The sequence below is a fragment of the Xiphias gladius genome, chromosome 22 (genome assembly GCF_016859285.1).
Source record: "Xiphias gladius isolate SHS-SW01 ecotype Sanya breed wild chromosome 22, ASM1685928v1, whole genome shotgun sequence".
Lineage (NCBI taxonomy): Eukaryota > Metazoa > Chordata > Actinopteri > Istiophoriformes > Xiphiidae > Xiphias > Xiphias gladius.
This window is the reverse complement of record NC_053421.1, coordinates 12,442,646-12,467,688: the sequence shown is the minus strand read 5'-3', so window position 1 is coordinate 12,467,688 and position 25,043 is coordinate 12,442,646. Positions and strand designations below refer to the sequence as shown.

The 25,043-nt window shown below is 38.2% G+C and overlaps 1 protein-coding gene across 1 annotated transcript in view; it reads left to right on the top strand.

The window, feature by feature from the left end:
* Positions 1–25,043, top strand: part of cdkal1 (CDK5 regulatory subunit associated protein 1-like 1) — a 238,596-nt gene that overhangs the window by 178,073 nt on the left and 35,480 nt on the right. Inside the window, exon 12 of the mRNA XM_040118310.1 lies at positions 3,492–3,554. Coding sequence (XP_039974244.1) covers positions 3,492–3,554 — 63 coding nt within the window. The remainder of the gene's footprint in view (positions 1–3,491; positions 3,555–25,043) is intronic.

Genomic DNA, 25,043 nt, shown 5'->3' with positions numbered 1-25,043 from the left:
AGATGTTGCTACTTTACATAAAATACTTTTAGGTAGAACAGCATTGTTTAAATCTATAAGTTTTTGCATGTGTGTCCCTATTTACACCAGTCCTGTATGTGTTTGGAGTCTGTGTATGAGTACAAGTGTTTACATCCATGTAATGTCACTTCACGTTAGAAGCCACATCCGTCTCTGGCGGCAACAACAGATGGACGTCATTGTAACAAACATCGTTCATCATCACCACAGTGACAGATCCACAGACACATGCACACACAAACACACACACACACACACACACACACACACACACACACAGTGGCTTTGCACTTGCTGGGTTGTCACTAACACAACCTCGATGGTGTGCTAGATTAACTTTTCAGGTTGATGTACCACACACACATGCACGCACATGCACGCACACACGCATACCTGTACACAGAAACATTATTTGTAGCTTTTGCACATAAATAAAGCTCTTAAAATTAAAGATACAGTGGAATAGGAAAGACACTGACTGACTGAGAGGAAGTATGACTACTGGGACCACTGATATTTAACAGGGTGGTCATAGATTATGCAAATGCTGCACTTTTTTAAATATAGTTTACCAGTTTGTGATAAAAGCAAGTTTTTGTGTTTTAATCATGTAGCATTTTTATAGAAATGTGAAAAGAGATAGGGCTATTGTCCAAATCCAAGTTTTGTCTAGTCAAACAAGTACAGAATGGGAAAGTAAGGGCATCAAAGTAATGATTTATATAATTTAAACTACTCTATGACATATCCTACCAGGCACACTAAAGGCAAATGCAATGCAGAGATTAATAAAGTCTGTTTTCATTGATGGTTGGTTTCTATCAGTTATACTCAATCTCAAAATGTTTACAGCAGAGCTCCCTTACAGAATATATGTTACCTATGTCAATCTCACCTTGCTTCATATTAGCAAAATTTATTCATCTCCACCTCCCAAGTGCAGGGCCTCTGCTAAAGGCAACTGATCAGTTTCACAGGTGCAACTCAGGGTGGATTTTTTTTTTTTTCCAAAGGCACCCCGAGAGCAGGTGCTGTGGGATAATGAGAACATTTCTCATTCACTCTCCCACAGCCACCTTTCTTCACAGTAGTCTAGGGATTTAAGCTGAGGATCTCACTACCACAAATGTCCACCTCCTAACCTTCATGTAAATGGATTAGAAAACTACAAGACTCAAGGATTACGAGTAATGGGATGATTTTTCTTCTTCTGGTAGGAGATTAGGAATGGATCTCTCTTTCTATCACCATTTTGTATGTTCTTCAACATCTGTTGTGTTCTCTCTGTCTCTTTTTGCGTTTCTCTTTCCAGTTGTTTCCTTTCCTTGTGTTCTCATATTGGCCTTTGAATTACATTGTATTTGGCATGGATTCACACCTTTGTCCATTTTCAGTATACATGAGTGTGTTTGTATGAGTCAGTGTGTGAACATGTATCGGTATTTGTGCATGTTGTGTGTGTTTTTGTAAGTGTACGTGTGTGTGTGTGTGTGTGTGTGTGTGTGTGTGTGTGTGTGTGTGTGTGTGTGTGTGTGTGTACTATTGAACTGGATAAATCCTGCTGGGAGCTCATTGGAAGTGGAGAAATTCTTACCCGCAGTTACATCTGTCTTACAATTGCAAACACACACACACACACACACACACACACACACACACACACACACACACACACACACACTATGATGAAGGGATGGCTAGGAGAGACAGAGTGGTGTTGAGGAGCAATGATTAGAGGATTGCTCTCACCTGAGGTCTCTCCAGGCAGAGAGAGAGACTGAGTGAGAGATTGTGGAAGGACAGACTTATAAGGGGGAGGATGGGTGAGAGAGTGCTGACAGAATGAGTAGTATGAGTTTTCCCTCACTGGAGAAAAACACAGTGAGCGGGGGAGAGGGAGAGCTTGGAGGGGTGTGTGGAAAGCCAAAGAAAACAAGAGAAAAGGGGATCTGGAGGTTCTGGAGAGCCCTTTGGCAGAGACAGCAAGAGGGAGTCAGGATGGTAGATGGACAGGGCCAATGATTACAGGATTGCAAAGAGCCCTGGGTTAACAGAGAATGAGTAAGAGATGGGTAGATATAGAGCATGGGGAAGCAAAAGAAGTGAAGAAATACACTGATGGAACAAGCGGAGAGAAGGACAAGGAGCGACGAGAGGTTCAGTGATGAAAGGATGGTCCTCACTCGAGACAGAGAAAGTCAAAGCGGTACTTGGCTGAGGGCAAGGAGTGCAATCGCCACCTTTAAATGCTTCAACCCTTTATGCTTTTTTTTCACCTTCCTTTCTTAATCTTTGCTGATTTCTTGCTATATCTTCTCTTTTACACTACTCTGTTGACTTTTTTGGCACTTGTATTCTTACTTTGGCCTTTTCACTGTTCATTAGCACATCAGCACAGCCTGTTGTGATTTCATTTTGAAACTTGGTCCATCCTCGACAACTTCACCACACATACTGTACATATCAACAGTTTTTTTCCTCATTCTCTGCATCCAACCTTCTCCACATCATCAAGCTGTCTTTGCCTATCCTGAAGCAGTGTTTGTCTGCCTTGCTATAATGATGCCTGTGTGTGATAGCAAAACGACTTGTAGGTTGCGTGCACCATATGTACAGATCTGGCCTAAGGACATTGAATCCAACCCTTTACATATTAACATTGGAAAAGACGGAGGGAGGGAAGAGAAGAGAGCATGGCAATGAATACATACTCCCTTTAGCTACAGTAGCATATACATATATGCTTCCCCCTTAGCCAGACATGGCCTAATCAGCGAGTTAATTAGCGCTCTTTGTAACTGCGTCGGTCTCATGTAACTGATGCATTAACAACTGCCACACATCAAACAGTCATGTCTCACGCTTTTGCATCTCATTATACATTAAGGACATGCAAGGTTAAGGCCAGACTTTGGGCGGGAATAAAATGAGAAAATGAGAAATATATTCTGCCACAGCTGGTGGGCAAATAAATGTTTTTTTCCCCTCTGTTCATTCTATATTTTATACGCTTAATGAATTACTGTGGGCGTTGTTCTCAGCCCTATATGGTAATTTTTTTCCCTTCTGTTTAAGTGACCCAATAAGTTAACATGAGTGAAGATGTACTGTCCATATTTATACCATATGTTATTTTTGTTATCTGTGAGACAAACAAAAGAGGAAAAGAAAATGCAAACTAAGCTCTACAAGTCCATAGTACCACCAAAATACAAATCAAGTAAGGAAAGAAAATTCAGAGGAAGTCACATTCAAATTGTCATAGAAAAGGCAAAGTCTGAGTAGATGAATGGGTTTTAATTTACTATCTATACAATCTAATTATACATTCTACCTTCTACAATTAAATCTAAATTAAGTGATAATCAAGTCCTGGCTTTTTAATTTGTCTTTTTAGGTGTATTATACATACACTATATGAGTGGCCTTTCAACTTTGACTTTATTTTATATTTTTTTTACTCTCTACAGAAGAAGCAGAGGACTAAAGAACTTTCACATCTCTTCCACTCTTACGACCCTTACAACCACAAGGTAAGACATTGTTCACTGTATGTTCATGGATCACTTCCCTGGTATAAATTTCTCTATTTGTCTACCCTTCTGTTTCAGTTTTGCCCATAAAATGAGCTGTTGTTTCATTTTTGTCGTTGCAATACATTGAATTATTTTATCTGCCTATTTCTTAATGGGGTGAACCCTGACTGTTCAGCCTCATTCACCTCAAAACCAGAAGCTTTCACTTCACATCAAAAGTAGTTGTAGGTCAGCATTGCTGAACTGTCTTTATAGCTCTGATGAGTTAGTTGTCTCCTCAAGATGAATGCCTCTTGTCTGCAATCTAGTGGATGAGGACAGCTCAAGTGTTCCTGATTACTTTGTGAAAGTGTGTGAGTGAGTTTGTGCGAGAGATTAAATTCTGAAGTCAGAGATAGAGATCTTCAACTGTGTGTATGTGTGTGTGTATATACTCCTTATTTTGTGTGTGTATGGGCCCATACATTATGATGTGAAAGGAGACCTATTATACTTTTCCTTATTTTCCTTCATATAAATATAATGTTACAGTGTCAGATGTTAATTTTCAATGTGGCCAAAGTTTCAAATAATGAGGTAAAGTATGTAAAAGTAATCCCTGTGAGACAAAAGCTCAGGTGTCAGACTTTCTTCTCAACATTAGGTTTGGAGATTTACTATACAGTTGTGTGGTGACAGCAGAATACATTTTTACTAGCAACGCTATCTTTAGTATTTTCTAACAGCAGGCGTTTTGCACTCAGTCGGCATTTTAGCGCGGGCCCCACAGGTACGCCACATTAACAAGGGGAATATGTAGAAAAAGTTTTATAAATGGATTATGATAGAAAGACTAAATCCACAGTTATGTTACACAATAAGCAGGTAATGGGCGCAGTATTTACCAGACAGAGACGTCCTTCTGCAATCTTTGTTGCCGTGGATGTTCGGGCTGCCCTCTCTCATATTCTGGATCGGATTCAGTCCCGAACATGTACTGATGGATTTCAGAAGTTGCCATTTCCACTCAATCATGTTATGTTACTTAGTAGTTTTACATTTTGCTTTCAGAACATCCACACCGGTAAGAGGATGAGGCGTTGCTTGCGAGCACTGGGTGCTGCCCCTCGGCGGGCTTCGTACATTGGCCAATCAGAAGAAAGTGGGCTTTTAGGGAAGGCGGCTTTGAAGTGCCTGGAGCTAATATTGTTTCAGTCAGAGGCTCAACTGAGGGGTTGCATAACAGGCAGTATGATATACATAAGGATTTTTTTGAACTGTGAATCATGCTAAGCTAGTCTACATGAGTCCCACAATAAAAATATAGAGCTGGAAATGAGCATAATAGGTCCCCTTTAACATCTGGCAGCAGACTGAACATGTCACTCTTCAGGCAAGCTTATGATGATGAGTTCCTTGTGACAACTGTGTGTGTGTGTGTGTGTGTGTGTAACAGTGTGTAAGAGTGTATAGGCACTGAGTTTTTATATAAAGATGTCTTTCTGAAAGTGACAATCCCATGACAACATCTGTCACCACATTTTTCAGCTGTCATGAAAAAGAAAAAAAGACCTACATTTTGACATATTAGACTATGTTGGGTGCTTGTGCAAAGTAGCAGTGGCCTGCTGTCACACACTGACATTTAGGATGGCTTTAGCTTAGCCAAGTTTTTTGTGGAGTTTATACCACTGGAGGAGTTTGTGCCTGTGGTGCAGTTGTTATATGTTACACATTAAAAGGATATGAGAGAGATCACGTTTTCACTATGGCAGGAATGGATCTTTGCCTCAAACACACACAAACACACACTTACAAGCACACTAATGATAGTACACATGGAACACACATTCACATAAGTGAGGATACGCACACACCTAGAACAAACAGGGAATGCGAATTGAGCCAAGTTAGCAGTCTGAATGTTGCACTTTACAGACCACTTCTAAAACCCTTGAAAGACAGTTGCACAGAGACACCTAAAACAGGAATTTCATAACAAGTTTTCATGTTATAAAAAACAGTATCAGTTTCTCAAATTACCCCTAAAGAAAAATACACTTCTTCAATATCTGTATGCATGTGAGTTTTCTATGTTAACTATATATTTTGCCATTATTTGTGAAAATACAGAGAATACAGGGGATGAGTGTTTCATTCTCAAAGGTCAGATTTTGTGTGAAGTACCACTTTAAAGGTACTGTGTTGTCTTGCCAGTTCATAGACCTCTTAATTCACTCTGAGCCGGGATGCAGCTTTAGATCCTTAGGGATGAAACCCGTGTCCATTCCAAAGTTAGGGCTATGGCTGAAACGTGGCCCCAGTCAGAGCCCAAGACTCTCTGAAATGCCCTCTGCTAGAAGACAAGCTAGACAAATCTGTCTGATATTAAAAATCTACAGTGGATACCTTTTTTATTTCAAATTTCTACATTCATTTGTAATATTTTTTGTATTTTTTTTGAAATTATATTTGGCACAGTGCACTCTGCTTTTTTTCATACTGTAAAAAACATTGTTGTAAACAGCTGTTTTGAAATATGAAATACAACTTGTGAGGACGATAAAATTGCTACTGATAAATATGATTACTCTGCTCTGATATGAAGCATTTGTTACTGCTGTATTTCATCATAAGTTTTTGATGCCCAGTATAGTAAAATGTCAGCTAACCTACTGGTAACCTTGCCTATTTCACTATATTATGTGCACAATATGTATCAAAAGTAATCCTGCCTTATAATATGGTATCTGATAGACCTCCTACATAAATATTTTTAACATGTCAAGCAAATTTCTTGTAAATCTTCAATGCAGTTCAACCTACAGCCATGTTCCTGTAGGTCTTATTCTTTTTCCATAGATTGTGTAGATGTAAAAATAAATCCCCTTGTATTACAAAACCCAGATAGCCATGAGATATGATTTAATGATAATAAATCTAATGTCAAGCATGCTTCCTCCCAGATCAACCACGATTCTGCCTGTCCTTGCCCATGTCCATACACTGTAGTCATGTTGAGGCAATATAGTTAGTATTAAGCCCATATAGCCGTTAGATAGAAATAAATTAAGTCTGGTAATGTCCCCCATTTTACATTAAATTCCCTTGGGTGTCTGGGTTTTCAGCGTACGGTTTATGTACGGATATTATGTGTTTACTAACAAATCCGTGTGTGTGTGTGTGTGTGTGTGTGTGTGTGTGTGTGTGTGTGTGTGTGTGTGTTTGTGTGTGTGAGAGATAGAGAAAGAGTTAGGGAGCACACAGATTGAAAGGAAGGGGAGAAATTGGTGTCTTTACAGGTATTATTGTTAATAGGCATCCTCCTATAGGTACAAAAAGGTCATTAATAAAGACTGTGTCAGGGTGGGGTGGGGTGGGTTAGTAAGGCTTTATTATTACATAGCTCCAGGCCACCAACAAAATGAAACAATGTTTTTAAATGAACTAATTCTTGTTTTTGTACCAAGCTTGTTTCTTAATCTCCAGTGGCTAACTCTGAATCACAAATGGGGAAAATGGCTGGCTAAAACAAAATGGGCTTTCAATGAGAAGAATTTTTTTTGTGTTTTTATTTCCAATTGTCTTTCTTTCTTTATTTTTTATCCTCCTTTCCCTGTCCTCCTCTCTTTCATTTTGCCTCTCCTTATTAAACAGCATTGTAATCTGTCTGACTTAGATGTTTTCTTGTGTGCTCATGTACATGTAGACAATTCATTTGTGTGTGTGTATGTTTAAGAGATAGGAGTGTGTGTATATGTGTTTGTTTGCGATGATTAATGTGAAGTATCCTATAGCCAGATGGTGCTGAACAAGGCCCATCCATCAACAATGAAAAGACCAGTGGACAGAAAGCTGGCAGAACACTCTGTCTAGGGCCAATGCCCTGCACTGGACATACACAAACACACACCAAGACACACTTCACACACACAGACTCTCTAATGGCTTCACTGTGTAACCCAATGAGCCATGTTTAGCCTTGTGTTTTGTTTTGGAATACAGCTTCTTGCTTGTTTTTTACTGCCTGGATCCCACATGAGTTGTGGCACCTCACCCTGGGAAACAAATCTGGGATAGTCTTGAAATGTACAGGTATGCAACCTATTCTGGTCTCAAGACAGAGTTTGAAGGTCACACAGTTGGATTTTCTAACATTCTAGTGGTCAGAAACTCATACAAATGCAAATCATCATTCGTATGAGTTTCTGACTAAGAAAACCGGTAACCGGTAAGCACATGTATTAAAATTGTTCTAGGAACACAATTTAAAAACCAACCAGAGTAAGCAGCTTGATGAAAATACTTGCAGTTTTACAGTTCCAACTTGCTTCACTTGCACTCAAATAAATTTAGAAATGGGTTCATCCAATATAGCCAGTATTTTCAACCTTTTGCAGCTCAGTTTCAAGTTGTTGCTCGAGGCCTGTTCCCATTTAACTGGTTGATTTTTAAGCTGGTCACTTCACGGTCTAAATCCTATTTTTCTCATCTAGGCCTGTGCTTTGCTTGTTTTCTGTGCTCAGTTTACAAGTAATTATTTCTGTTTTATTCATTAATGAGATAGTCAGCGGTGATACACTTTGCTACCGACATGCTTGTGTTGCTATTGTTTGTCTAGACTGGCCACATTTTATTCCCCTGTGCAAATATGTGCATGTGTGTAGTTAGAAAATATGTATGAACACACACCACACACACAGACAGACTTGTCTTCCTTTGCTGCATCACAGTGTTATCTAGTGTAAAGTTTTGCTCCTTTAGAGGTTTGCACTTCTAGGTTGAGGTTGTGAAACTCCCATCATGTTTAAGTCATTCTCAGCAAACTCAACGTGTGTGTGAGTGTCCATGCACTCAGCTATTTCTGGCAGAGCTAACAAAGCCCCACTCCCCTCTCACCCCACATGGTCATATTCTCCTGAGAACACACACACACACACACACACAGTCACACACATGCATTCTCCATGCTGTGTTCATAGGCCTGAATGACAGAGGTGACAGTTTTCCCTGCGGCAAGAGAGGAGGGACAAGCTGTCAACATGGCCCGTTGCTTCTGCCCAACCACACAAGAGAGACAGAGAGAGAGCGAAACAGAAAAAGGATGGAAATATAGAGGGAGGTAGAGGTGGCTAAATGAAAGACTCATAATGAAAGAGTAGCAAATGAAAGAAGGCATTTGCAGAAAATAAAACACTTAATTACACTCAATAAACTTTCCCCCTTCAGTTATTCCTAACTCCCAGTTTGCCTCATAGAAGTTGACATAATTATCATTTGAAGAAAAAGAAAAAAAATGTTAATTAGTCTTACAATTCTCTCTCTCCCCAACAGATCACTTTTTTCATATTTTCCTCACGTTGCTAAACTGAACAATTAGTATTCTGTTTTTTTCCCTTTTGGCATTTTTAATTACTTTTATTTTGTTGAATGAGTTTTTTAAGCTGCTGTTGTTTTGTATTGTTGTGAAAAGCTAACCTCCATCTTTGTCGAACTTGACATTTGCTTTCCACACTTTTTTTCCTTCTTTTCTGCTAATTAACTGACTATTCAGGGCAAGAGAAGAAAAAAGAGACAGAAATATTGGTTATAGTGATTTATTTTCTTGCCCACTCTCTTAACTTGTCTCTCCACCCATCTGTCTATTTCTGTCTATTCTGAAAGATGCTTTTTCTTTTCTTTGCTCTGTATGCCTCCAGGTTCTAAGAGCTGGTAAGATAAAGTCTGGAAACATGTTAAATTATTTAAATTTAATGCTTTAAAGGTACATGAAGTCTTCAGTGTTGTTAGTTGAGTTCTTTTGTTGCTACCATACAAAGACAGTTGATTATGTTGCCATTGTTTTTATGCTGATAACTGCAAATACTGTGCCATCTCTAATTTACTAATTATGATGGACTCAGCAACAAATTACAAAATTATCATTGTGGTTGTTTGGGGTCTTCATTTAGGATGTATTCTGAGAAAAGTTCTTACTCTTATGAGATGTGTTCTCAAAAGCATTTATCTCCCTGTTACTCTCTCACCATGTCTCTATCTCTTTCCTTCATATCGTTTGATATATGGTGTGATTTATGTGTGTTTATATCACGTTGTCCCTGAAAGGAAATCTAAGCACTAATTTTTTGTGAGATGCAATATCTCCCAAATGGAGTCTACATTGTTACTTTCAGAAGTTTCTGATTAGCTGGCTGATCAACTTAGTTACTAAGTAAATAGCATACAGAGAGTATGAGCACATATAAACACGCTCAGACTGAAGAGCGCCACACACACTTATACACACACACACCTTGATCCTGTGCATCTCCATCAGTTCTAGACAGAGGTTTTGATAGTGATTCCCCATAACCTGTGCACTCGACACACACTTGCGTACTTTAAGTCTGCCCCTGATAATGGTGTTGTCTCTTGTAAGTTATCTGTTCGGTGCTGCAAACATAGGTGCCAGCTGGTGTTGAGGTACCTAATTGATTTCTCTCTTGGGACCAAGTGTTCCTTAAGCCTGTAGAGCCAACACATACCTTATCATTTATCATGCCATGCTGCAACCAAACTGCATGTTGTTTTTGAACACATCTAGAGCTGTGTATAGGCCATTTCAAAGTAAATGCAGAATGGATATGGATTGGTCAAAAAAGGAGAGGGGCTTTCTCAAGTCCAAAACACACCAGCATTCAGCCAGCACCACGTTTTTTGCGTGCACATGGGAAATAATGGCCATCTGTTTTGACTCTTAAGCCCTGAACATTAGCTGTTGTGTAGTAATACATGTGTTGTTGCAGGTTTTATACTATACCCTTTTCCGGGATCTCTAGGCATTTTTTTCTTAAGCAAGTAAGCAGGACTGCAGCCTGATGGGTATGTAATAATATTCAGAAGACCTTTTTAGGACAAAGACGACAGACAAAAGAAATGGGTTGAACAACTCAGATTCCTCCCTGGCAGCTTTATGTATTTAGGTGTTACACCTCCTGTTTGATCAAAGGCAAAAGAAATGAGACCTCAGTGGGTGTGTACATATATAATCAGTTCTTAGTTTATTAATGCAGTCTAATACAACTGTCCTGCAATAAGTCCAACCTAATGAAGGTTGTAATATATAGTTTTTTGTTGAAACTGTGTTGAAGAGGTGTTGATTAAACTGTATGACCATTTTGGAGGCTGCAATTTCAGGTGCTGTTGAACTCTTTTACATTATACAGAGAGGTGTGTCTGTCGTTTATCCTACCCTCATTGATTTGAGTGGGGTGAACAAAATAATAGGAACACCTGTCATCATAACACAGTGCAGTTCAACAGGACCACAAACTATATCCTCCAAAATGAAAATACAGTTGAATAAACACCTCTTTAACACAGTTTCAACAAAACCTAAACAATATTACCTTCTCGAAGGGAGGATATATTGCAGGACTGTTGTATGAGACTGCATTAGTTTTAGCTAGGTGTTCATGATAAACTGACAAGTGAGTGTATGTGTGTACACTGATATTCCACCCCCACTGCGATGCTTCTTGCCAAAGACATGATTTTCTTTTGTTTCTCTACAGTTAAGCATTATAGGCATCTATACATGCTCTCAATCTGTCAAGGTTACACAACAGGGACTTGTGCAGTACACACATGTATGGTCCCACAAACGTACAAACACACGTGTGAGCCTCCATAATTATTTAGTGCATTTGGTGCCAAACAAACATTTGCCTTTGAAATATTCCCATGTTCTTTATTTTTCTAATTTATGCAACACTACACTATAGCTACATTATATTTGTTCTACAGAGATACACACAAACAGTATTCAGCTCCCCGAAACATGTTTTTAACTGAACTGGTGAATTGTTTTAGGTTTTTGTGTTTTTGTTTTTAAGTCAGAAATTAAAGGCTGTTAGCAGAAGGGATATTTGATCCTGCCCATCCTCAAAGTTGCTTATCTGCTTTACTTTTTACAGATTTTCCTGACAGTCACAGATATCAGATATATACATTTTATACAGAAAGCATTCAGACCCCTTCACTTTTTCACATTTTGTTATGTTGCAGCCTTATGCTAAAATCATTTAAATTCATCTTTTCCCTTATCAGTCTGTACTCAGTAACCCATAATAAAAAAGCAAAAACAGAATTTTAGAATTTTTTGAAAATTTATTAAAAGGATAAACTGAAATATCACATTGACATAAGTCTGCCAACACTTTGCCGTGACACCTGAATTTAGCTCAGGTGTCTCCCCTTTCTCTTGATCTTCTTTGAGATGTTTCTACACCTTGTTTGGTGTCCACCTTTGGTGAATTCATGAGGTTAAAGGAACTGCCTCCAGAACTCAGAGACAGAATTGTGTCGTGGCACACACCTGGGGAAGGCTACAAAAAAATTCTGCTGTATTGAAGGTTCCCAAGAGCACAGTGGCCTCCATAATTCTTCAATGGAAGAAGTTTGGAACAACCAGGTCTCTTCCTAGAGCTGGGGGCCCGGCCAAACTGAGCAATCGGGGGAACACAGCCTTGGTAAGAGAAGTGATCAAGAACCCAACCGTCACTCTGGCTGAGCTCCAGCGATTCTGTGTTGAGAGAAGCCTGTAGTCAGTTACTGCAGTGCACACAACTCAGACATGTATGTGGCCAAATAATAGTTAGTTTGAAAAGAGTGAAATAAGGCATTCTAATGTAAGATTTACCTTAGTTCAAACTGAGTGATTTAATGTCCCTGGGCAGGTCTTAATCTGCCTGGGTGGGGCACCCAAGTAAAGCCTATGTATGGGACACGCTGAATATATTTCTAACTTCATAGCAATCTATTAAGGCTGTCTGTACTGGTAACTACAGTATATTGTTGTGATACGTGGTTTGCATAGTTGCCTCCCTTGATAAAGAAAGTATAGTCCATCTCTGTTGCCTCACATTCTTGACCATCAAGTAGGTATAAAACCTATACCTGTCACTATTTCCATATTAGCCAGTTGCAGGTGTTAAACTGACTTTCAGCCTTAGTTTCTGGCCATAGTTTCACAAAATACAAGGCCAAGTGAACATTACATTGACTGTATATAGCTTAACCATATGGCAGTTGTCGGACTGTGTGTAAATGCATGTCAAATGAGCATATTGAGGTCATATGCCCCAGCCCAGTATTATTTGTCATAATGAACACACATGAATGTCCTGCAGTTACACTAAATGAGTACCTTACAGTTAATATCAGAGATGGATTTAATATGGACTGCAATATAGGCTAAATGTAGCTATGTGCATCACAGCTGACATGCCCTGAAATCAGTTAATTGTCACACAATTTACACAGAAGAACACACACAAACAGACTTACTCTTGGATGATACTAGAGGATATAACTACTCTCTAGTTATTATCAGATATGTGAGATATGCTGTCTGGTCGAAAGTCTCCTTATGGGTTTAGTATTGTTAGTTATTTTATTATTATTATTATTATTATTATTCCCTCACACACACAAGCATGCACACACACAAACTGAAGTTCATGTCTCCAGACATGCTTATGAATATTAGGCAGTGGCTCAGTGTCCTTCGGCTTTGCAAAAGTGCAAAGGCCACATTAAAGGGGGCATTCATTTATGTACATGCTTTGATCAAACAAAGACTATTCAGTATCTTTTCTGTTTGTTTTAAATGTGGATACTGGTGTAGAATCCAGCACACATTTTGCAGCAACAACATTTTGTGGGTTTTCTAACTAGTGTAAAGTAGAGTGTCACTTTACACTGACATCTAACCTAGTCACAATAATAAAGGTTGATTCTGTAAACATTAGAAAGATTTGGCTGAGTGCTCCCTATCTACCTTTCATATTCCCAAGGTTGTGAAGCCAAAAAGGAAAAAGAAAAAGGAGATTGTCGTTGTATATCTACTTTGCCAACTTAAATACGTTTTAGAAGTTCATGCAATTGAACTGAATTAAAGTTGGAAATGGCTTTGTTGCAATATTTTTTCTGCTTTTATGATAAAATTCCAAGAAAATATCTGTTCTTTCACTCCATATCTCTCTCCTTCTTTTCCTTTATGTCTCTCCCCCTCTTCTTTCTCACTCATACTCCATCTTTCTCAAAGTGACACAGTGTGTGCTGTAATGGCCTGTTGATTGCTTCCCTTTGTTGGGCTAAAGGCACCAAGCCTGTGTGTTATTCACACACATCAATACAGACAGGTATACACACACACACACACACACACACATATACACACATATACACACACACACACACACACACACACACACACACACACACACACATATTCAGCAGTGGGCCAGAGGAAGCCATGGTTTGCATCTACCTCTTTTTAACAGCATGTTATGTGACTGACATCTGAATGGAGGGGCGGTGGGAGGGAGTGTGTGTGGAGAAAGAAAGAAAAGGACAGAGAAATGAATGAGGGAGGGGTATAAGGGCTTGTGTTGCTAAATGGTTTCCTAGACAGGAGTGTGAATGCTTTCTGATGCAGTCAATAGGCCTCCTATTCAGCCAAACTCATTTGGAAAGGTATGTGTGTGTATTCCCCTCTATATTCTGCAGCTGCTTGGCTGGCTAAGCGCGTCCTGTCTCTTCTTTAAAATAAATCAACCATATATGATAAAGTATATTTCGAGTAGGAGCAACGGGTAATGACTGAGGTATGAAACGGGCTGAAATTAATGACCTCACTGTTAATGAGGGGTCATCATTAATGATGCAGCGGATGGAGTCTCAATTCACCATCAGCGCTCGGCGCATCACAGCTGATTGATTATACAGAATGTGTGTATGCCACAGAACGTATCTTTCTTTATGTGTTCTGTATGTACAGTATGTACTATATATATATGCATGTATGTATGCATTCGCTATGAGTTTTTGAGTTTTTTTTAAAGTTTTGACTAATATTTGCCCTTGCTGTGTGTGAACATGCAAATGTTGGGATAAATGTGTTTTTGTGTATTCATGTATGCAGGCGTATCAGCCCTAGTAATTGTTTGTCTGTGCCTGATTGCTTAACATAGCCTGTCATTATAAATATTAGAAGCCCGATTCAACGAAACTTACTACAATCTATATGGAAATTCAGGCTACAGGCTAAAAACATGGTTGGACTTTTCTTTCTTTCTTTCACCCTGTCTTTCTGGCTTCTTTCCTCACTCCCATGCTGTTTAGGGATCTCAGCTTCATCTCGGTTTCATTCCATGTTCATTCCATACAGCCCAACCTTACAAACTAAAGTAGGAAGGCTTTTTCTATTTTAGAGGGAAAGAGGGAGCAATTCAGGTAGAGAAATTGGGTTTTTTAGTATGTGAATGTTGTGTATGTTTTAAGATTGGCCATTGCATTTACCTCTTTCATTTAAATCCCAGCTTATCACAGTATCACACATTCACAGTCACTCACACTTTGTCAAGACAGAGAACTAACTCAGCCAATCTCTGTAGGATTAATCCACTTTGCCTTGATAAATGTAACCTACGTCAGTTCCTTAGTTACTACTCTAGCTTCTCATTTAACCAGCTCTGGAGAGCTTATCTTCCATTGTAAATTACATGTTAACACTATTTGAAATCATGCATTTACTTATTGATTTTACTTGGTAGTTGCAGATCTTTTATCTGGCGTAATGTATGTTTACAGGATATCCACTTGTCTGAAGGAACTACATACAAATCTTCCATTATTTTGGCAATTACTATACCTTAATTGAAGACCTTAAACATTTAAGAATGTTAAAGGTACCATAGTATGATAAGCTACATGTGTCTGGTTTTTTCCCCTCCATATTGCTTTGACACATTAGAAGCATGTGTTTAAAGCTGCTTATTTCCATGGTGTCATACTGTTGTTGCATTTATTACTTATAGACTTATTTTTCAAAATAAAAAAATTGTCTTACAATCTTTCTTTAAATGCCACTGACATTGCACAAGTTGTTAAACCCTGCACTTTTGTTTTTAGTTAGATAAAGAGGTTTAGTGCCAGAGTTTAGTAGACCCATCTATCTCTTCATCTGTGTGGGAAACCACCAGAGGCTAATAACATCAGTCTGGCTTTTCACTCCACATGTGCCTTCCATCTGTTCAGTCAGCAATCACTAACTAACCACACTCACTCTCACATGTGCACAAACAGCAGCTCAGAAAGAATCATAAAGTGACTATGTGTATATAGTGTGTTTACAATAGGAAGTACTAGAGCTAGAGATCTATTCAGAAACTGCCTTTTTGTTTTTCCCATTGATTCCCGAAAAATTGAGGTTGGACATCTTTATTTTTCCTTTTATCCAAAGTGATCTTTATGGAAGTGTGAATCTGCTGAAAATAACACTTTTTTTGTCAAATGCAATTTTCAGATTCTGAATCAGAATTGAGCAAATCTGAATGGTATCCTAGTTTAAATGTACTTAAGTAACTATTATTATGTGTGCTTTCTTTGATTTCTTAAACACCAAAAACACACACACACACACACAAACAAACAAAAAACCAACCAAAAAAAGAAAACTCTGCAAATGACAAGACGAAGTGTTTTACGGTAACATTTTATGTAAGCATGTTATTTGATTTCAAACTTCTGGTTTCTTGTGTGCATGTTAACAGGCTGCCAGATTTAGTGAGTTTACACTCAGGACACACATGTTTAAGACAGACAAACACAGGTACACACTGCACACATGGCCTTGTAAATGAGCTGTGCGTAGGGCCAAATGTGGGATCACTACTGTAAAGAATTTATTCTCATTATAGCTGAGTTACAAAAACTGGGGCACAGCAGGGGAGGAAAGTGATACATTTACTGACTGCAGGCATTGTGTGTGTGTGTGTGTGTGTGTGTGTGTGTGTGTGTGTGTGTGTGTGGACACAGAGTTTAAAAGGAAGTCAGTAAAAAATAGTGACTGTGTTTATTGTGCTTTTTAGCCTTGTTCAGTTCTTTGTGTGTGTTTGTGTGACAAGGATTATTCCCAAGTTGTCATACCCTGATATCTTTGAAAAACTTAGAACATATTTATTTTTATCTATAAGTAGTTAGAAAATTTTCTCTAGATTCTGAGCATCTTGAATCATTGTTTTCAGACCTTTGCTGGATGCTTGATGGGATGGGACTGATTTGTACAGTGAAGATTAATTTGTGGTTCAACATAATGTCACTGTACAGCAGGTGCCTGCAGGGCAGAGGCTGCTGCTGTAGCTTTCCTCAGATGAGAAGAACTGTAATTATTAAAATTACAGTAACAAATTCTCCCTTCTTCCCCCTTAACCTCTTCAGTGGTTTCACCATTACAATTTTCTGCTCAGAAATGTTCTCTTCTTTAGTAATTATTGGAAAAAAATGTTTTGTTTAATCACTGTCAATTCAGTTTCAAGTTCCAAATCATTTTCCATAGTAATGTTATCAATCTGAAACAAAGAATGTATGCTACTTCTCTGCCAGCTAAAATGTAACAAAACCTCCATCACTGCCGTAAAAAGTATTACTGGTTTAAAGATACACCAATAACACCAGTGCAGAACTATAAATCTGCTGTAGACATCAAATCAATAATCCAGCTTTATGTGTACACAACAACATTTAGGCACGAGCATAAAACGGCAGTCAACCACGCTTGAGCTGAAAATGACAAAGTGTCTTTTGTAAAAATTTATTGTTTAGTGACAGAGAGAGCAAGTAAGTCATGATTACGATTGCCAATTATATTAACCAGACATTATTAATAACTTTTAGCAATGACTATTATTCCCCTGTGTGATTTTTGACTCTTGATTTTTTTCAAACATAACCAGTCATTTGCCATGAGATTTACATTTTAGGTCCATATTCATGTAATTTGGTAGAATTTAATGGAGAAATGTCCTGTAACTGTCTAAGAAGGCATGCAAATCCCAGCCCTGTTTACAAAACCAGCAGAATCAGGACATTTTAGAAAAACATACTCCTCCATCCTTTAATTGTTGAGATATTATTTGCAGATGTTTTAAATAGTAATAGCTTGTTTTCTTTGCTGGAATTGCTGTTTTGTCAATTTTATTTTGTTAGTGTAACACTGCTGTAACACCCTGGGCAGATTTTGGGGAGTAAAGGAGAGCATCACTGAAAGATAAATAATAAAAAAAAGCTAGAGCTTCCACATCCTAAAGAAGAGAAAATGAGACAAAAGAACAAACACTTTGGGGAAAAAAAAGAAGAAACTGAAAATTTTAGGGAATCTACAAAAGAAAAAAAACAAAGAGCCAGCTTTGACGCCTAATCAAATCTGTGGTCCTCATTTTCATTTCTCTTTTTAATCTTCCGTGAAGTCATCCCTCAATGTGTTGCGTATATATTAGTGTGTTTGCTTGTTGTGCTGAAGGCCTGTTAATTGGGTGTTTGGGGCTAATAAATAGCTGTAATTAACAGGCGTCGTTAGGTGGGGCAACGATGGAAAAGCCCTAGCAAACCGGCAACAGCAAAACGAGGAACTACAATGTGGAAAACTTCACCTGGGACATTTACATTGAAACTAAATGATCTGCCTGCTCATTTGGTGTAAGACAGTCCAAATGATAGCACGTATAAAACGCCCTAAAACTTAAACATAAACCCTTAGTTGGTGTATAATTAAATCTCAGTAATAGTGCAGAATTGCATCACTGTATAGTGGTATTAAGGCAAACTCTTAATGTTTCATAAGCTTTGGTGAAGGTGTCTAACATAAATTACAGCTTGTGTTCAAGATGTAGAGACAGTGTGTTGCAAAAACCCATGGTTAGAAGATTCACAGGAATATACTGTATGTTGTGTAAAGCAGATGGGCCTATAAATCTAAAGAGCATTCAAATGTTTTCCCCTCTAAAGTTTTCTAGGATGAACTTTGCTGTAACCCAGTGAGTGCAGCTGATGGTCCTTGTGCTTTTTTTATTCTTGAGCAGTGTCCCTCTTTCTATCATCTTACATTCCTTCTCTTCTTACCTTCAGAAGTCTGTACATTTTTGGTGATTGGATGAAAAGACTATGTCTGCTGTCTCAACTGATTGAAAACCTAGACTCCCATCTATACCAGTCTACCATTTCTTGCCGTCTCATCTTTTCCTCACTTTTCTCAGCTCTTTTTTTCTTCTTTCTTAGCTCTTCTTAGAGCCCAGACTTGTTGAAGCAAGTTATAGTTGTTTGAAGTCCTGCCAGTGAAAAGTAGATTTTAAACCCATTAAAAAACTAAAGCATCAGGGATTTCCTTTCTTTGACTAAAGCAGCTTATTTTTTCATCTGTGGTTGTATTGTATGCCTGGAAAAAAAAAACCAAATAAAAAGGTGAATGGGCGCAGGTGAGGCTCAAACGTTTGCTTCATGTCTGTTCCATTGTCACACCCACTCATTTTGTCGGTCCTCAGGCACACTAATTTTGCTGTTATAACCACAGTAAAGCAATTATCTGATTATTGTAATTTTATTGCAATATATAATTGTGGCATGCATACTGGTCTGACTTCTTTCTGGTGTTTGAATCTATGAATGCAACAGAAAATGTTATAGACTGAACGAACGGTAAGGTGTTTCAGTTCACATACATTGGCATGGCTAGTGGTGGTGGAGAGCTGAAATTGACCGCATCAACACACTAATTTAGTGGCATTAATTAGGTTTTTCTTGTATGTTATAATACATCTTTGTAGGTATTAACTTAATCATTGAACAAATCTTGTAAACGCAGATTATTGGGGGCATCAGTCACAGCGAATCAAATAAATAGTGATCTATTACTTTAATGTAGTTATTCACTGTAATCTGGTTATAATGTACAACTAAAGATTTTAAGACTTTATCTATTTGCTCTCTGATCGTATGATTTAACTGTCCAACTGTGTGTATTTGTGCAGCATGAGTATGTTTGGCTTTAACAGCAAAAGGATTTTACCCTTCAAATTATGTTTTTTCAATACTAAATAAATACTGTAGTCCATACTACAGTTTGCACCACAAACAGAGCATCACCTCGGGGACTGGAAATAACTGCCATCAGTTAAACCTTACTGTGTATCTCTGTGTCTGGGAATAATTATAGTTAGTCTTGTTGCTCATATACAATAGCTTGTAATTAAACTTCGACTAAAACGTCAGTGTTCACTTCATCGGAGAGAAGCAGCGCCCTGTCCCTTTCTGTAAGTGAATGAATTTTCTCATTTGGACCGACACTATAGTTTCTTCACACAGCATTTTCCTCCCTCAGGTTACTCTCTCTTTACCTAATTAGCATAGTCATTTCACATACATTTGCATAATTTGAGTAAATCAACTATCAGAAGCATAGCAGACCCACGCACCCATTTTAGATTAAAATGACCTGGACTTAAGTTCCTCTCTCTCTCTCTCTCTCTCTCTCTCTCTCTCTCTCTCTCTCTCTCTCTCTCTCTCTCACTCTCTCTGTCTCTTTTTCAGATCTCTTTCTCTATCATCTGTCTATATCAGTCACACATATTTCTGTGATATTGTTAAAATAAGTCCATCTTTCAAAGGAAGGTTTAGTGCCCCAAGGGCTTGTCAGACAACTTGATGACATGATGCTTCTGTTGAAAGAATGCAGGGAGGATCAAATGCTTAGTGGCCACCTATCTGTATGTTTGTGTGTGTGTGTGTGTGTGTGTGTGTGTGTGTGTGTGTGTGTGTGTGTGTGTGTGTGTGTGTGTGTTGTGTGTATATGTGGCTGTGTGTCTGTGTGTTGTGTGTGTGTTGTGTGTGTGTGAGTTACTGCCATACTTTATAGCACACTTAATGAAAATTCAAATTATGGTTCGCAAGTTGTGTAAAAACTAGAAAAAAAAAATTAGGGAAGGAAACAGAAGAAGAAACAAATATCAGAGCAGATGCACTACAGTTCAAATTTTCATTCAACTATGGAGCCTATGGGGTTTTCTTTGCTGGTGAGCAAAGAATTCACCATTTTAACCAACGCAGCCATTGCATTTATATTTGACAACAGTTAGTGTGGCCAACTTTATAACCAGATCAAAATTAATATATGTCTGCTTTTGCAAACACATTTTGGCATTATGTCAGTAATATATCAATTTCATCACCTTGAAAGGACTTTTATAGTTTCAGAAATGGAATATCCTGTTATGTCTAATGAAGGATTTAGCTGATTTAGCAGGTTTCTAGGTAGGTTTTTTTTTTTTCTTTATCAATAGGTTGGTCTTTGATTTGTAGTATCAAAAAAGATTTTTTTAAAAACGAATGAATGACTTATCTGCAGATACATTGCATGTTATGTATATTTTATCCAGAAGAGTAAAAAGAGAAAGGAAGTGGCAGACAATGACTATGACCCCCTTTGAACATTTATTTATAAATAACGAAACAATTCTAAAAAGAAAGAACAAATAGTGAGTCAAATGAAGGTTTTCCTTTTAGAAGAATAAAGCAGGGTGTGTGTATTCAAATAAACACTGTTTATTAGAATACACACTATAGTATGTGATTCAAAGCAGATAAGATAATGTCTTGGTTTTCTCAAACCCACAATCCTATCGGCAGTGGTGGCTCCTTGTAGTGCACTAGTGACCTATAATTGACCCAGCCCGTGTGTGTTGTAGCTGTAACATCGCTCAGTCTGTCTGTATGCTGATGATTCCCATGGCATTTGGCCTCAATTCCAATATATAATTTTCTTTTATTTATACATACAGTATCTGTATAGCTTAAAAGTGTGTGTGTGTGTGTGTGTGTGTGTGTGTGTGTGTGTGTGTGTGTGTGTGTGTGTGTGTGTGTGTTTCTCCTCCCTGTCCCTCTCATAGATCTTGCACCTCCTAGATTTAATGACTCATTTTTCAAGGGGGACAGCAAATAGAAAAATGTTAAATAAAAGGGTAAAAGATAAACAGAGGCCACAGTTCATGTCTGAAGCAGGCCTTTGTGAAAGGCTGTCATAGATGGAGAGTGACAAAAGATACAAAGGAAAGAGAGAAGAGACCAAAATAAAGAGAGAGAGAGGCAGACCAGTTCCAGTCATCTCCTGTCATGCAGAAGGGATTTGCTGCCTTGAGTGCTATCTTTTCCAGGAACTCCAGCATAAACAAATTAAGTCAAAGTATCCCTACAGCATCTCTGTGAGTGCATATCTGGAAATATACTTTATGTGCATGTTTTTGTGTGTGCTCTTGAATCTGTGTCTTTTCAAACCCTCTGCTTTGGTTTTGTGTGTGTCAGTCTGTGTATATATGGTGTCTGTATCACTGTGCGTGTGGTTGATATGCTTTTGACACCGAGGCATGCCTTTCCACATGCATCTGTGTGAGTATTTAGTGCGTTTTGACTGCTATACTCTGAGGCAATATGTGTACAAGTCACTGCAAGGCCACATTGTTATCACATTGTTTTGAGAATATTTTTTCATCAGGACAACACATGTAGTGACAACAAGTCCTCAAGCTGCAGTTGAGCTAAGACACAACCAGTGCATTTTATTCCCCTTCGGCAACAACAGTATGGTCTATAGGATAACTCTTTGTCCTCTGATAAATGTATAACCTTTTACACATGTGGAACTAGCTGTAGGAAAAATTCTGAGAAGTATAAAGGACACAGGCTGATTGTTTACTAACTGTGGGGTAAATTGTCAGTTGTGTTTGGCTTGTGTTATTTGACAGATAATGTAAATGAACTTTCTTATTCGTGGAGGTGATAACTGGCTTTGGGGCCTCTATTGAGCCCAGTTTGTGTATCCAATGTAGTGCATAGAAAATGTGAATAACCTAAGTTGGCTGGGAGTGCATTGACAACCAGTGCTTCAGGCCTTTGCTGAGTACGTGCCGCTCATTTCTTTAACGTATGATATATGGAGATGTAGCCATGCTTGAAATCCCACAGTTACTGCATTGTTGCTGAACTTCTGTTGCAATTTTGGCCCACTTTTGTGTACTGTTTGTATGCTGTTGCACTTTGCTCTGCAATATACACAATTGGTTCTCCTGTGCAACATTAGGGATCTATGGACATGTATGGAGTGTTTATTATGATATAGCCGGCTGTGCATCTGTGTAGCTCACATATGTATTGTTTAGTACATTCCTACGGTGAAATTGCTACAATAGTAGATAAGTTGTTCTTTTAAATTTTTTGCTTTTCGCTTGTATAATTTTTTTTTTATATACTGTGACAAATGTTTGTTTGTTGCAAGTAGTTTATAATTGTGTTATATGACAGACATGTGTTGCTTCTTATTTTATTTTATTTTTTTCCCTTTTACAGCTGTGCTTTACGTTCTTACAGACCACATAGTGTGTTGTATGTGTTTGTTTTCAGGCCTTAGAAAAAGTCAAAAGTCATTCAGTGGCTTCACTAGCTTGCTTAAGGATAATGTTATATGATAGCTTATTTCATGAGTAAATAACGCTTTCCAGAGTTGTGCATGGAATGCCCCAGGCCTTTATTGAGGACACAAGTTGTTTATGTATCTAATGTACCATATATGAGTAAATAACCTTTGCTTGCTATGGATCGAATTGAGAACAGCGTGGAGGATACAGGCTAGTTTATTAACTTAATGTTGTATGGAATAATTTCACTCGCATTGACCTGTTTATGGGTAAATGCTTGTTGACATTAGCACAACAGTGTGTGCCCATTTAGCAGGCTAGTATATAGAGTTGGCAAAACTGCCATAGGCTTTTATTGGGTACATACAGTAGCTTTGTTTATGTATCAAGTTCACCACAGGCCAATTTGCCAGTCGATGTGTTTTTATCCAGTGCCTATTAACAGATGTGAGTAGAGGCAAAAATGGATTTGTTCAGACAAAGTTATGATAGCGTCTCAAGGCATTAAAATGTCATTGATCTTGTACTAAACTGCACTATATGGAGTGAAAGTCAGTCGTGTGCAGAGGTTTCCATATACAGTATATTTTGTAGAGAAATTTGATTACAAGTCTCTTTCATTCATTAACTTTCCCTGCATGTCTTGCTAAGAACTGCTCCCCTATAGCTTGCCCAATAGGGATATTCCCTACACTATACCGCATGTCCTGGTGTGTCTCTGTCACCTTGACCCAGGCTACATTTTCTTATCAGTCCATGTTTTCTAATCATGTTGAATTATGCCCTCAACTTTGTCAAGTGTTGTTACCGTCTACATTTCCACAGATAAAGAGAAGCTTTGAATCTACAGAGATCCAATTAACCCCTGAAAACATTACATTTCTATTAAGATTGTTCACTCTTGCAACTAAACACAGAATGACAATGATTACATTAAGCACATGCATTGCTATTCCAGAGTACTCACTTTATACAAACTAACTAAAAAACAGTAATGAGCCTAATCCAAAAACTATTTATGACAATTTGTCCCCAGATGAATCAAAATCGGTGTATCTGTTTCACAAACATTGACCTTTTTTTTTTCAGCAAACGCAATAAAATGACAGTTAATGACACTTAATATTTTTAGCACACATTTATTGCTGTTCTTAACATCAGATAATATTTTACAAATACTTATTTGAAGTGTCATTTTTCATGCAACTAAGTCCAGTCTCGATGCAGTCTCTGTGGTGCTCTAATTTAACCTTCCCCTCAAAGCATCACAAAGCAGCCAACTCTTTCCCCTCGATGGATGCAACTTTACTTTTAAATTATGTGCAATATAATGGAAGATACGTGAAAATAACTGCTTATGATATATCACGAGACAGCGAAAGACCCACCACTTTCTCAAAAAGAGACAGCTATTGCTGAATGCAGAGACTAAGGAGTATGTGTACATTTTTACCTGTACAAAGTTGCAAAAAATCATCAAAGCTAACATTTGTGTAATGTCTGTGTGTTTCTGTTCAGCAAACACACAGATTTTTCTTTTTCGTATACTTGTGCATATATCTGTGTATGTGTGAATATGGGTTTGTGTTAATGAGTGCAGTAGCTCAAAGCATCTGCTCTGCGCACATATTAGCGGAGCCCCCTGTGCCAAACAGAGGTGTGTGTATGTATGGTGTGTGTGTGTGTGTGTGTGTGTGTGTGTGTGTGTGTGTGTGTGTGTGTGTTGTCAGAGGTGATGAATATAGAAATTATATTTTTGAACATTCAGATCCTACTTAGGTCCCCGCCATGTGGCTTATCACACACATGGACACACATGCACTCGCAGCATTGGCCGTTTGATAGCCCTGTCACTCAGCCATGCGCCACCAAAGGGCCTTTCGTCTGTTGCAACACAAAAACACAGTAACAAGAGACAACCACAGCAGTAACAAATCTCTGTGTTTGCACACATATACATTTGAATACATGCAAATACATGCATACTCATAAAGAAAAACACACACTCTAGGAAGCACTCCCTCTTTACCTGACATTTGAAAAGCTCATTCGCTCTATTTAAACAGCAGATTTGGAGCAATACAAGGTTAGCCCTAGAATATTGGTCCCTGTATCACCATTTGTTTAAACAGCAGATCAGAGCTTATGCAAAATCAGCCCCTTAAAGATTCACAAACAGAGGCAATGTACATAAAGTCAAACAACATAGACATACACATATTTA